The sequence below is a fragment of the Spinacia oleracea genome, chromosome 3, assembly GCF_020520425.1.
Source record: "Spinacia oleracea cultivar Varoflay chromosome 3, BTI_SOV_V1, whole genome shotgun sequence".
Lineage (NCBI taxonomy): Eukaryota > Viridiplantae > Streptophyta > Magnoliopsida > Caryophyllales > Amaranthaceae > Spinacia > Spinacia oleracea.
In genome coordinates this window covers 62,338,383-62,354,292 of record NC_079489.1, presented here as the reverse complement: position 1 = coordinate 62,354,292, position 15,910 = coordinate 62,338,383, and the positions used below count along the sequence as shown (strand labels likewise).

At 34.8% G+C, this 15,910-nt stretch overlaps 1 protein-coding gene across 1 annotated transcript in view; it reads right to left on the bottom strand.

Annotated features, from left to right (window-relative positions):
* Window positions 1-323: 323 nt before the first annotated feature.
* The window catches only part of LOC110783224 (protein VAC14 homolog), a 31,211-nt gene continuing 15,624 nt past the window's right edge, over window positions 324-15,910 (bottom strand). Inside the window, exons 18-20 of the mRNA XM_021987533.2 lie at window positions 10,202-10,270; window positions 2,803-3,096; window positions 324-855 (exon numbers count right to left, since the gene is read on the bottom strand). Coding sequence (XP_021843225.2) covers window positions 754-855; window positions 2,803-3,096; window positions 10,202-10,270 — 465 coding nt within the window. The 3' untranslated portion in view covers window positions 324-753. The remainder of the gene's footprint in view (window positions 856-2,802; window positions 3,097-10,201; window positions 10,271-15,910) is intronic.

Here is a 15,910-nt window from a genome sequence, read left to right as displayed (position 1 = left end):
TTTCTTATTTTATTTTCTTAGATAAGTTAGGATATAGTCTTGAGAGAAAACTATCCTAATTTATGTTTACTATTCTTTTGTTAAAAAAAAATATCCTCAATTCATTTGATAAGCAATCTGGAATTACAATATGTTGTGTACACATACAACTTGATCATGAGACTGATGGGTTATGAACACAAGGCACAACAAATTCTCTCTTACAAGTAACTCATGGCTGTCTATGGTTACCGAAGCCCAACACTAAAAAGGACCACAAAATATTGTGACCAGATTGGCTCCAAGTTACCAATCGTTGCACAATTTCGAGTACACAATTCATGAATGCTATAAATTCAATCTTGAGGCCGAGTATTATATATATACACAAATCAGATGCCAGTTTATTTTAATTTTGCAACAGATAAACAATCAATGGTCTTTGCAAAGTAGATATGCCCCTCTATCCCTCGTGGTGTACAATAAAACAACAAGAACCACGTGGGCAAAACGTCGTTCCTTGAACCCCCCCCCCCCCCCCCCCCCCAAAAAAAATGTAAAACAGAGAAACCAAAAGTAGATATCTCTGTTTTAATTACCCCAGGGTTCTCTCAATGTAAACTACCGACCACCAAATCTTGCCTAATCAAAAGAACAAAAAAGCTAGGAAATATACAATTTTACAAATAATATAAGATCCCATCACAGCTTCCATGAATGAGATCCAGGCGAAGGGAACGAGCAGCCACACCAGAATTGAATGAGATTACCTAATTACAATTGCAACTGTCCTGGACCTTTCCTTAAAGATTTTGGAGGCTGGTTCGTGTCTGTGGTGGATGATTGCTCCCTGCTTTCTTCAGGTGATAGAGTTTCCTATATCAACCATCAAGAGCAACAGAATGGAATATAAGAATACGTGGGAGTTGCTACAAGTTTTTCTATATGTATTGTTTGTTAGTTATTAGGTGGCTTTCTTTCCCAATGAAATGGAAAGAGAGCAAAAATGAATGCAAAGGACAAGAAATTACTTCATACATAAATTGAATGGTAGAAGAATAAAACACAGAGAACAGATTCAAGAATGGTACATTGCACATCTAAATATCAGATACTACGTATATAATACTGACTCTGGGTACTGGTCACAGCTAGACAAACACTTAAATAGAAATGTAAGCCTATGAAAATGCAATCAACTTCTAGCCAAAACTAGAATTTGCATGTCTAATCAAGAAAAACATGCCTCACAAGCAATAAAAGCATGCTCAAAGTCTGAAGACTTTACACAGACGCCCGTGGTTTTGGATCCTCTATGCTCCAAAATAACTCTACAAGGTAGAGTTTGAGTAATATCAACCATTGAATGAAAAATTAATGGCTCATATATTATCTTTCCACAATCACCTCTAATTTTTCTCATCAATATCCACCCCCTGATTTCCCCTTCCCACTAATATAAGCCATTGATTTTAAAATTTATGGTTTAGATACAACTCTACCTTATAGAGTTCTATTAAAACTCTAGAGGATCCGGGCTCGACGGCTGTGCCACGCAGCATTTGCCGGTGAATTATTTATCTGCTTTATTTATTAAAAAGTGACTTTTTACAGAAAATTTTATAAAATTGAGCCCTCGCCCTCGACTCTAGAGATCCTTTGCACTTCCCACGCCTTTGAAACTATTTGAGGCCAAGATATTTGACTCCAAAACGTGACCAAGTTTTGCCCAAATTAATGTTGGAATTAGTCCATCGACTATAAAAAAAAGTGATCCAATCAGCATTGCACCACTATTTGACATGGCATCTAATCTTGCGATCAGTCATGTCTCCCACACTTTTATCTTTTATCAATGTTGTTCTAAAAGAATATGCATAATTGGGATCACCAAATGTTTTATTGTTTGAACACGTGAGTCACATGATCACCAAATCTGATGCCCTCCAAAAGTTTCCTCTTTTTGTTTTAATTAGGCGACCCTTACTCCTTTCACCTTGAATTTACTGGGCTATTGAGTTGAGGTTAGATTGGATTTCAGATTGACGAAATAAATTCAAAACCCTAAAAATGCAGTTCAAATTAACACAAATGTGTAAAGGGATCTGCGGGATGGGTCACTTTCTGACAAGCCTAATTAACATAAGAATGTACAAAAACATGACATCACTACATCATAACTTCAACGAGTCTCTCATTACTGAACAATCTGCATAACAGACCATTCGATAACTCCACTTATGTCACTATGACATGCCATTCGACTACTCTATTTAAGTATTAATGACCCTATAAATGGAAATTTTGGTATTTACTACCTTAAAAATGCACCACTTTTGTATTAACTAACTTATGATTTTATTATAACACCTTAAAGTAGGTTCTTGTTTTGGAATCACTTCTACTTTACGTTTTTCTCATTTTAAAATTAAGATACATCTTTTTTTAATCGTTTTAAGTGAACCATAATGTGGAAATGATTCCAAAACAAAAACATAATTTTAGTTAACACAAAAGTGCTGTATTTTTTAATGTAGTAAATACCAATAAAATCCTTATTTTTTTTAATGTTTCTCTTTCCTAATGTTGGACAAACCACAATTGAGGAACCCAAATCAATTATAAAAAAACCACTCACTCTCGTTCCCTTTCAACCAAAAAGAAAATGTCCTACATCTCACTTACTATAATAAAAATACACCACATACCAACTGCAATCACAAAGTAAGAAATCAATTAAAGCTCGGTCAAACTTTTCTGAGAGATGGAAGGAGTATCAGAAAGAATAAGAAACTAATACTTAAAGAACAGCCCAATTGCTACCTTTGACAAAGAGACTGAAGCCTTTTTAAACCGTGCTTGTGATTTTGCATGTTCACGGTGTTCCTGTTGCATTTTCTGAAACTGCTGCAGTCTCGAAGCAAAATTAATGCCATTGCACATAATCTCCACATCCTGTGCAACACCATCTTGAGTACAGTTTGGTCCACTATCCATGTGATTTGGACCCCCTGTGTTTGAAGTTTCTTGAGATTTATTTTGATGTTGCTCACCGCTAAAAGAGTATGAGGGCACAGTTTTCAACCGAGTACGTAATATCTTGAAGGCTGCACTTTGCTGCATTAAAAACACTGTTAAAAACGAATTCAAGATATCAAGGAATACCTAGTAACAAGGAATCTAAGTCCCATGTTAGAATTCTCAGATAAAAAGTAGTTTCTAAACACCGAAAGTTCTGTGATATGGTCAATAACTACCTTAGTCATATGGCTTTAGTGATGACTGGTTGGAAAGCTCAACATATTATCAACTGAAGCCTGTATTGTTATGTAGAGGCCCTTAAAGGCCAATCAAGTTGTCGTCGACCCTTGAGACTTTCTCTCCACGTTTTCTCTCGGTGCATGGTAGCTTATCGTGCACCGTAGCCATGGCAAGGAAATCTGGTGCAAGATCTCAGGGTAGCAAGCAGGGCAATGGGAAAACTAAACCTCATGGTCCTTCATCAGATTCTCAAGCGTTACGAACTTGATCAACGGATGAAGTTTTCGGTGTAGAGGCATTGGATTTTTGGGGTTGAGAATGAAATCCTCACACCAATATCGGGGTTGCAACATCTTCAAGTTCGTTCTGAAGTGCGGCATACGTTCTATGAATGGATGCAAGCAATGCATAACTCAGCTGGAATGGCAAGTAAGACTCAATCCAGAGCCAACATTGATGTAGGTACAATTTTTGTTCCTATTTTGCAACAATTTGATGAAGTGGCTATGGATAATAATGACCATGAATCTGATATTGAATCTGTTAATGCATCGGATTTGAATAGATTGAATCAATTGATAGTACTCTTAGTCCTGTTGAGATTGAATTTGATGATATTCAGGAGGAAGTAGATTTCTGGAATTCAGCGATGGTTTGTTATATTGTTGGATCTAATCCTCTTATTCATGTAATGGAGGGATTCATTAGGAGGATCTGAAAAAAGTTGAATGTAGACAAAGTTGTAACGGCGAAGAAGGGAATTTATTTAGTTTGTTTTTTTACCATGGATTCGAGAGATAAGGTTCTTTTAGGACATTATTTCTTTGATAGTAAACCCCTAGTTTTGAAACCATGGACCGCAGAAATGGACATGGATAAGGAAGATGTGAAATAGGTTCCCAATTGGGTTCAGTTGAAGTTGAATTTCAAATATTAGGGAGAACGGGCTTTGTTTAAGATTGTGAACCAACTAGGGAAACCTATTAAGAGGGATTATGCTACTACAAGTAGAGATAAGCTCCAATATGCAAGGGTGATGGTGCAAGTGCCAATGTCACAGAAGCTACCGGATTTCTTTCAGGAATGAGCATGGAGAAATGACCAAAGTTGGCCTGCATTATGAATGGAGATCAACTGTTTGTGGAAAGTGCAAAATGGTTGGGCATGTGGCTGCTGAGTGCAGGCATGGCAGGCTAAGAAGGTGTGGGTTCAGAAGCAAACACATACAGAGCAAGCCCAGGTTGCTGAGATTGTTCCAATTGTGGATCAAGATGGGTTTCAAAGAGCTCAATAAGAGTTAGAGTTTCATCTATGGAACGGCTAATACATTTCACTTATTGGGGAATGAGGTACAGAATGAACATGGAACCACTGCAGTATCAAGTAATGTGGGTGAAGAAGGTGAGCACAGGAGAATAACAGCTGGAAGGGGGGACTCTTCCCACCCTAATGGATAGAATTCTAACATGGAATGGAATGTCAGGTCTCAACTCACCTAAGAAGCAGAATGAAGTCAAGAGATTCATTCACAAATATTAGGTTGGTTTGGTGGGGATCCTGGAACATAAGGTGAAGCTTGCTAATCTTGGCAAAAAGTATTCTCAATTTGGGTTTTCACTAGTAACTCTAGTCATTATGTTGGTGGCAGGATTGTGATTGTGATGGCTTGGAAGTCTGGTGGTTTTACAGTTAACATCATTTCTGCACTGTCATATTACTCCAATGAGTGGTATGCCTAGTTTTTATTGTACTTTCATATATGCTTTTAATGATAGTAGTCAAAGAATGGAGCTATGAAGGGATTTGAAATCTATCAATACTCAAGGTCTCTGGATTCTGTGTGGGGATTTTAATCGTGTCATGGTTGTTGAGGGTGTTACCCATCTGCTGAAGTTTGTTTCATGACTGAAGGTCAGTTTGATCATTCAATCATTATTGTCTACCCTAGGAATGATGGGAAAAAAGCCTTTTAAATTCTTCACTATGTGGAAAACCTCTCCTGCTCTAAAGCTATTGTTCATTCAAGTTGGAGCACCTAGATAAATGGGAGTAAAATGTTTGTGTTGGTTAGCAAGTTGAAGAAGGTTAAAGCTGCTCTAAAGGAGCTTAATAGAGTTGGGTTTACAGATATTCAAGCTGCAGATTTGAGAGCCTATCATGCTATAATTGCTGCACAGGAGGCTATGCATCTCCACCCTACTGATTTAGAGTTAAGTGATATTCATGAGTATAAGTTCAAGCATAAAGCTTATCTGGATTTCTTGAAGCAAAAAGCTAAAATTGAATGGATTAAGGCTGGTGATGAGAATACAACTTTATTTCATAGAGTATTAAGAGCAAATTAGGTGTATAGCATTCATGACATTGATGGTGTTTGGAAAGATAAGCTTGCTGATGTTTCACAGGCCTTCCTATCTTATTATAAAGCTCTACTGAGTACTACTCATACCCATAAAAGTTATGTTATCAAGCATATTGTTCAAGCTGACCCTGTTTGTCAAGATCAGCATAGAGCAATGTTGAATGCTCACTTTGTCAAGATCAACATAGAGCAATCATGAATGCTCCTTATACCCAAGAGAAGTGAAGATGGCTCTCTTTTCTATTCCAGGTATCAAGAGGCTCCGGTCCTGATGGTTTTGGTTCCTTCTTTTACATGGCTTTGGTTCCTTCTTTTACAGAGATACTTGGAATATATGAGGTCATTGCAACTGTCCTAGATGTGCTTAAAAATGGTAAGTTGTTAAAAGAGCTAAATCACACAGTGGTCACTTTAATTCCTAAAATTAAGTGTCCAAGGAATGACTTTAGGCCCATCTCTTGCTGTAATACTTTACTGAAGTACTGTGTGGGAGACTTAGACATGGGCTTTCTGACTTATTACTGGAAAATCAAGGAGATTTTGTTCATGGAAGGTATATTGTTCACAATATTATGGTTGTGCAAGATTTTGTGAGGCATTATGGGAGGAAGGGAGTTAAACTTAGTTAAACAGATTGATCTGCAAAAGGCATATGATACTGTTGATTGCAGTTCCTTAAGGAAATGTTAGAATACTGGAATTCCCTAAAAAGTTTGTGGAGTTAGTCATGGAATGTGCTACTACTCCAATGATTTCTTTTGATGCTTAATGGCACAATGCATGGTTCCTTTAAATCTCAGAGAGGGTTTAAGGCAGGGGACCCCATATCTCTCCTGTTTGTCAGTCATGTGTAGGTTTGTCAGTCGTGTGTAGGGAGTACCTTTCAAGAGCACTTCAGAAAATGAGTGATCTTTCACACTTTCAGTTTCATCCAAGGTGTAAAGATCTCAGGCTTACCCATCTGTGTTTTGCAGATGATTTGATTCTTTGTTGTAAAGGTAAAGGTGACAGTGAGGTTAAAAGAGTCGTGGAGGCTTCTGGTTTTACTAGGAACAATCATCCTTTCAAGTATCTTGGTGTGCCTCTCTGTTCTAAAAAGATCTCTGCAGCTCATTGTGGAGTGTTGGTGGATAAAATGACAACCATAATTAAAGTTTGGAACTCCAGGCAATCTTACCTTAGTCTTATCTATGTGCTTCTTAGCTTACACATGTACTGGGCTCAAATTTACATTCTTCGTAAGAGTGCCCTTCGGGAGATTGTTAAGATATATAGAACAGATACCAGGTAATATAGCTTGGTGGGTTAGGGTTCAGAGATGTTCTGTTGTGGAATGTTGCAAATATGGGCAAATATGTTTGGGCTCTTGCTACCAAACAGGATAATGTTTGGATCAAATGAGTAACTTCAGTATATCTAAAGGATGGGATTGGTCGGAGTACCAGCGTAGAACTTCTGCTAGTTGGTACTGGAGGAAAGTTTGTGCTACACAGGAACGGTTAAATAAACCTCAAGCTGAGTTGATTGCCATGACTCATTATTCAGGCATCAAACCTATGGTGCATTGGGACAGATTGGTGTGGAAGACGCTCAACACTCCAAGGCATAGGTTCATTTGTTGGCTTGCAGTTCAGTCCACGCTACAAAACTACAACAAAGTTGGCTAGAATTGGTAGTAGATGTATTACAGAATTGAAGAATTGGTTGGGGATTCAGACTTCTGATACTACTTTGCAGCAGCTCATCAGAAGGATTGGTCATAGTAGATGTTCCAAGTTGAACAGTTGCGTACCTGATTTAGAAGAGTGGAAAGAGCAGTTGCTGGGATAATGCAGTACCAACTGTTCATAATACAATAGCTAGTTGGAACAGATAGTGAGTAATAGAATTCTGGTTGTTATGCCTAAGAATGTAAGTAGGAGGGATAGCCTTTGGTTTTTGGCTTTATAAGCTTTGTTGTGAATGTCTGTAATGGTTACTGACTCTTAGTTGAAGGGGTCCAACCTAGTTGGTTCGTTTTACTTTGAGTTGGTCTAGGATGTAATTGTTTGAGCTTAAATATATTCTTACTTAGCAAAAAAAAAAAAAAGTTGTCAACTTGTCATTCCAAAAAAAAGATGTTAAGAAACATGTATGCCATACCACAAAAGTCCAACATTGCCTGAACTGTTGCACACATATATAATTCTATATACAATATTGATTGTCAAGACATTGTCTCCATGAATGACATGTGTCACTTTGTTTAATTTTTAATTTTTATCTTTTATTCCTAGATTTTGCATAATTCCTAAATAAGAAATGTATGGTATACATGACATTTCCTAAATTATTGAAAATATGAAACTTAAAGATATTATTATGAAAAATATGATTCCCGAAGATTATATACTAGAATAATATCTTAAAAATATTTTTGACATATCTTATACAATTACTAACAAACATATTGGGCAAAAAGTTATTATCAACTTAATCCTGGCATATGAGTAAACATGAATATCTATTTACCATAAAAAGCACATTTTGTCTAACAGTGACTATCTAAAAAATTATTAATTAAGATGGTTATTGGAGTGGATTAAGTGGTTAGAGCAATGGGTAAGACGGGTATATTATGGAGCATTATAGATAGCTAGACCGGTGATATACTACAGGTTACTTTTTCTGTCAGGGATGATGGGAAATAATTATTCTACTTCTGTTATACACTTAACTCCTTATGTCCTTATATACAATAAACTTGCACAATCCCTGTGTGCACAAAGTTATAGGGAAAAAAAAGTGGGTGGATCACTTGGAAAGAATTTTGTGGGGGAGAAACAAAAGAGGTGTGTATCATTACTCTCTCCATTCCAATTTAGAGTGCCCCTTTTCCTTTTTCATCCATCCCAATATAGTTTGCTCCTTTCTATTTTTGGCAATAACCCACTATCATTTTATTACTTCTCTTTCCCCACTACTGTTACTTTTAGTTTCCCACTACTAAAACCTAGGATCTTACACCCTCTCTCATTCAATTAAAAAATATATTCCACTGTCTTTCATTCTACCCACTTTTTCTATAAGTAATATTTGATAACCACAATCCAAAACTTCACCTAATACTATGTGCCATGATAAGGGGGCACTCTAATTTGGGACAAAGATAGTACTATCTTTGTTTTTATTTGTATTTAAATTGCAAATTTAGAAAATGTGTCCGTGTAAGAAAAATGTGGTACGTGTAAGAAAAATGTGAATGAAGGAAATGAGATATAGTAAAATTCTAGAAACAGTAAAATAGATTGAGTTGGATGTGTAAATAACTAAATATTGTGGGGTAAGATGAATAAGATGCTAAATTGGTTTTATAAAACATAAAATAAAGTAGAAAGTGAGTGCACGGAGGAAGTTATTTAATGGTTAATATGTAATAAGAGTTTATATAAATGTCACAGAGTATTTTAATAGAAATGGGGCAAGTATAAAGGCCATGTTTGGTAGGTAAGATGAAGGGGTCTACCAGGCGGAACACGGCTTCTCGGGGTAACTCAACCCGAGTTAATGGGCACCACACTTGAGGAACGGGGGTTTGTATAAGGAGATCTCAATTCGAAAGTATCCCTAATGGGGAACTAAGGGGAAGGTGTTTACCTTTCCACTAGGAAAATCTAAGCTTGATAAGTACAATGGAATATATCAAAAGAAAAAATGGTGCAACTACCTTTTCATCACCTTTTCATCAATGTAATAGAATATCATATACTTGTAAAAACCTTCAATAAAATAAAACATGAGTATCGTGTGTCAAGGATGGCCAATGGACCGAAATTCATATGGATCATACTCGATGTTAAAAAAAATATTCATGTTTAGTTTCTAGAATTCAAAAACCAAAACTTTATATTTTTTAGACAGACACCTGAGCACTTTTCCTTAAAACACCTTGGTCGGGTATTTATAACGAATATGACAAGGAACAGCGATAAAACACGAAAAATGCAAAGGACATAAAATATTTATTCATAATTTTATAACTAGATTTTTGTATCACCCATCATTTTGGGTATTTAACAATATGGTGATTCATTTGTTAGTAAGGAGTTCAAGTCACTATTAGTCTATTACCGTATTACCCACCAAATGAAATTTAATTTAGATTCTTCTACGATGTTTATGTTACGATACTTTATATTTTGCATCGCACGGGCACTATACTAGTATTGATGATATTGAAGTTCACACGAGTCATTTCAACACATCTAAGTCATTGTAAAGTTTTTGAATCTCTTCATAAATTCCCAAAAAAAAACACCCACTATTTTCCAGCAACATAACGACTAAAAGTACAAGGCTGCTCTTTGGAATACATATATTGGTGACATGGCAATTTGGTTGGCTTTTGTCCTTCTAGCAAATCCCTATAGATTTGGCATCTGTTTGGGATGCCAATTGTCACTCTTATTTAAAAGGAAACTACATTAACGTAAATCATATCATATACACGTAATAAAAACCTTGATATAACATGAAAAGTATAAAAGATTAATATCTTAATATGACAAAGTAGAAATGTGATATTTTGTCCTTAAGCGCACGAGGAAGAAAAAAGGCTACCTGGGGAAGTAACATAAGCAGGCCATAAAGGGCTTTCAACAACCATGTATATCTTCCAGGCTCCAGAAGCTGCACAGACGACAAATACCAAACTACTGTTATCCAACACAAATCTTATTCACAGTGACAATGTACCATATAAAACAGTTTTCAGAAAATATGAACCATTATTGCAAGTCGCTCATTATAATATTCTCTTCAAAACTGCCAATCTTGGAGAGAAATCGTCAAAGTATCAGGCAAGTAGGCAACCGGAACCAACTGGAACCAATTTAACCAACAACTCATAACAGAAGATTTGAGAAGCACATAGATCACAGGCCAAATACAAATATAAGAACTACTCCCTCCGTCCCTAAAAGATCGCCCCATAGGAAAAATTCACTTCATTAAGAATTGGGTATAATCAAAAGCAAATGGGTAGGTACATTTGTCTTTTGGTTAGATTAAATAATAGTGTGTGAGGAGAGACATGTGGGGACCACAAACAAAATAAGGTATGGGGCAAACAAATAGGGACATCCATTTATGGTATACGGGGCAATCTTTTAGAGACGGAGGGAGTATTAAGAGCTGTTTTCGCGTGTAAATAACTTCAGATCTTTTGGTGAATTCATGTTATACCATAAATCATAATCCAATATAAAACCATGGGTGAACTATTCTGAATGGTTCAGTTTTGGATACTTTTAGATGATAAGTGGCCATTTATTCTGATACTGGGATCTTTTGTACTTGGAGAGATAAGCAACACAACAATATTTCTCAGAGCTTACAGTCATGAAACAATTCTAAATAAAGGTGGACCAGTTACAGCATGGAAAGATGGAAATAGTTGTAAATTGCACTTAACCAGAAAACTAGAAAAAGGGAATAGAAACACGTTTTACTTTTAATGGTTGAATCATTGACTATCTAGCAAAAGCATTTTACAAAATCACAGCATAAAAGAAGAAAAGGTAAACACAAGGAGTAGAAATAAGCCTAGTCCAGTTCATTATTATGCCTGCTCTGCAGCCAAGCTCTCACAAATTCTGTTCTTTCAATAAAACTAGGAAAACAATATAGGTCTCAACTATGGCCACCCTTCCGAATTTAGTCCAAACTATCGACTAACCTATGACAGTCCCACCTAAGATGCATCTTTTCTTCAAAAGGTCCTAATGACTTGTAACCTAATAATCCGGTTAATCATTTTGTTTTAAATTTGTTTTTAATCTTTTTTCACTTTCACGCGCTTCCATTTCCCGCAAACCATAACCGTCACCTACCCTTCAATACTCTAACCACCACCAAGTAGATCCTCCCAACCATAAACACCTCCCCTTTCTCCATCACTTTCCATCCATAACACCCACCTTCGATATCTTTCTCATCTTCTTAAGATATAACGAATCTGCTAGCTTCTTCCTATTTATCTTACTAGTATTCTATTTACGCAATGCATGCAGATATTTTTAAAAATCTGATTTGATATATACGCAAGTATGTTCTAACGTTTATCTTATGTGGACATCTAAGTGCTAAGTTATTAAACTAAAGTTTGATCATAATGAACTAAAATAATACTTCAATGACTTTCTTCACTAATTTGTTAATCAAAACAAAGTCATACACGCTACACATTCTTAAAAGTATATACATTTTCTAAAACATGTAGGAAAATTTATTTAAAACTAAAGAAAACAAATATACATATTTATAATGTAATAAAATCTATTTAGAATTAATGTAATAACAAATTAACTAAAATAAACGTAAAAGATTGTGTTTTTACTTGTTCATTTTTTTTGCGTTTTTTGCCGCAAAGTGCTTGTATAACCATATAAAATTAGGGTATGATTAAGAGTAAGACTAAGTTTAATTTTGTAATAAAAAAAATGTAAGACTGAAGGGATGATTTCTAATTTTTTTTTAACTGCCTTAATAATTGTTTTCATGTTTGCTATAGGAATTAAATTAAATTGTTGTTATTGAAATTTCATTTTTTACAACATGACATTAATTATCAGTTTTTAGAATTATTACAATTAAATTAAATTAAAACTTATTAAGGGTATTATAGTCTACTTCATAGGGGGACACCAAAAGATCATTTACTAAAATGACCTCATGAACTCCCTTATAAAATAGAGATATATATATATATCTTATATGCACGCGATGCATGCGAAATTATTAAAAAATAAAAATTGTATTTTTACTTAATATTGATGTATGCGTAAGCAAAGATCTCGTTCATACTACGTGCAACTATACTCTTATAGTCTTTTCTACATAATCATATCTTACCAGTCTTATGGAAAATAAATGCCACAATAGTTTCCTAATTTTATAGAAAGTCAAAGATCTCCAAATATTAGACTATTAAATTTTACACATATGGGGATTAGCCCATAATGCTGGCACCAAAAAAAATTCTTGATTTGTTATTGATTCTTAGTTTTTAAAATCATAAATAATCAGATTTTTAAATTAATAAATAATTAACTTTTTAATTGAATTTAATTGTGAAAATTTAGAGGGCAATTTAGTCTTATCCTAGGAGGACACCAAAAGTGGTGTTACCGAAATACCCCTCCCCTCTTCACTTATATAATAGAGATTCTTTTGGTTTGTAATTGCCGCAGCTTTGTGATGGGTTTGGTGGGTGGGTTATTGTGGGTTCATGGAGGTGTGTTCAGTTTTGTCATGGTTGTGGTTCAGTTACATCGCGGATCATGGTAATGGTGGGGTGCTTGTTGTGACAGCGGTGATTTCGCGGTTGATAGGTTGTGGTGGGGTGGTCTGGGGTTGGTTTAGAGGTTGGTGTGTGGTAGCTTTGCAAGGAAGTTGCTGGATAGAAGCTATTAAGCTAAGGACGAAATGGAGAGAGAAATAAGACGAGAAAAAATTGAAAACCAATATAAACTCGTCACGCAGACATTTACCTACAATAACAGGTTGTTTTTGTATAAGGACCACACACGTAAAAGGGGTAAGAAGTTGGGACTGCCCTGGGTTAATAGATAGGTTGGACTTATATCAGAAGCACAACCGTAGTTGGGGCCTATCTTATTAATTTTTCCATAAAACTAATATGAACTGAACTTTAACTGAATGCTGATTGAACTGAATATTACTTAAATAAATAATAAATAAGGAAAATTTATCAAATACAACCCAACAAAATTAGCACTTTCCAGGTTATAACCTCAAGCTTCCATTTTTCTCAATTACAATCTAAAAATTTATACTCCACTTTAAATTACAACTCCGAGTCATTTTCCAGCGAAAACAATCAAAAAGTGATATTATTATTATTATTATTATTATTATTGTTGTTGTTATTATTATTATTATTATTGTTATTATTATTAACATTATTATTATTATTATTATTGTTGTTATTATTATTATTATTATTATTATTGTTATTATTATTAACATTATTATTACTATTATTATGAATTTAAATTAAAAACAACAATAAAGAAAAATCAAAAAATATATGTTACTCTTTACTCCCTCTGTCCCAATTTAATTGTCGCACTAAGTTTTTCACAGAGTTTTATGGGATAAGTTGTTGTGGGCTTATCTATTATAGTTTAATAAAAAAAAGTAGGTGGGCGAGAGATATTGGAAGAAACTTTAAATGGAATGTGAGATGATGTGAGGTCATAATTTTGTTCGTAGAAAGATAGATGATAAAATATTAGTCCATGCCATAAAACGAAATATGACTTTAATTGGAACGGGCGTAAATGAAGAGTGTGACAATTAAATTGGGACAGAGAGAGTAATCATCAAAACTCTTCCCTTTTCCCATCCAAAAAAAATCATCAAAAGTCTTTGAGTTATAATCCTCATCATCATCATCCAAAACAAAATCAAAATTGTCATTATCATTATCATTATTTATCATCACCATCACCAAATGCATCATTAACAAAATCATCAACAAAAGAGAGACAGAAGAAGCAACCTTAAGCCACTGCCTCCTCTACCACCAGCACTACCACCTACGGCGGCACGCTAGCGACCCACTTATGGCCCCGCCACCTACTGACCCTCCTCTTTTCCTCCTTCAACTGTCCCATAGCTCTGCCTCCTCTCTCTCCCTCTCGGATCTCCTTCCCTCCTCCTTGCTGGTCCACCATGAACCACTCAGATCCTCCGCCACCCAGAATCAAACCACCTCCGCCCAACTTACCCCTCTTCTTTCTCCGCTGTTTCGTGTCTCTGCATCATATCTTTGAAAGACCAAGTTTTGGTTTATTCTTTGGAAATTTTGCCAAAATTGAGGGATAAATTTTTTAATTGATGATGTGTGATGTTGATGAAGATCACCCGAAATGATGAGAATTGCTAGAGGAGAAAAATCGAGATGGCTATAAATGGGGAGGGGGCGGGACTAGGATTTTTTTTCATTTTTGATTAATGTATTTTTTTGTTTTTTGGAAATCAATTAAAACTATTGGAAATGTATTAATGACATCACTTTCCGATTGTTTCCACCGGAAAGTGACTCGGGTTTTTAATTTAAGGTGGAGTATAAAGCTTTAGGTTGTAATTGAGAAAAATGGAAGTTTGAGGTTGTAACCCGTAAAAGCCAAGTTTGGTTAGTTGTATTTGACATCACTCCTCAATTCATACTGGCAAGAAGATAAATGAGAAGAGACTGAACACCATCTTTTGCCCACTGTCGCAGGCTGACCAATCACCTGTTCGGCTGTTCCATGAATAAAGTGTTGTAGAACTGCATAATTTCACAACTTATGTCCTCAACACTAGTAAAACCCTCCGCTGCTCGTTATATGAAGTAATGTAGAACTATGACAACTATTGTCCTCAATACTTCACCTTCCATATCCATATTAAAAGTTCAAATGTACCTATTATTTTTCCAACATTAAAGAATTTTTACATACAAATTCAAGTGTCTAAATTAGATAAACTTGTCTTTAGCATATTACTATACTAGTTTAGGGCCCGTGCAACGCACGGCTACTACTAAAACAATTTATTATTTTAAAAGTAACTAAAAGACTTGTGATATTAGGAAAACATGAAAGTAAAAAGGATATATGAAAAGTATAGATTCAAAGTTGTGTAAAAAAAATTCAAATGAACTAAATTTACATATTACTATACAAAGTTAAAAATATAGTCGTTTACTTGTATGTAGAACGATCTAACAACGTTCACCAAACCCGAATGACTCAAGACTAATTTTCAAAAAGACCCGAGCATAACCGAGTTAGTCAAATACAACATATTTTGAATTGAGTAAAATCTTGATAAATAAACTTATATGTTAGTCTACTTACCATGTATTATTATTTTAATTAACATTCTTACTTACCAGTACGTTACCATATATTATATTATTAACAGTAGACTAACATTAGAAGTTCATTTATCAATATTTTTTATATTTCTTATCAGATTAAAAAGTTATAATAATACATAAATAAAATTATATCATAAAGGAAAAAATAATATTGATTTAGCTTTCCTCCAATAATATATTATGCAGTACACATCTATGGTAATTAAAATATATTTTTATCTTAGTTTCCTAAAAAAACGTGATGTAATTTATTTATTTTAAAGTAAAATAATAAAAAACATTTTGGCGGGAAAAAATCGCACCAGGAAATGACATGTGTCATTCCTGGTGTCTCTTTTAGTATATAGTAATAGATAAAGACTGTTCGTTATAGAAAG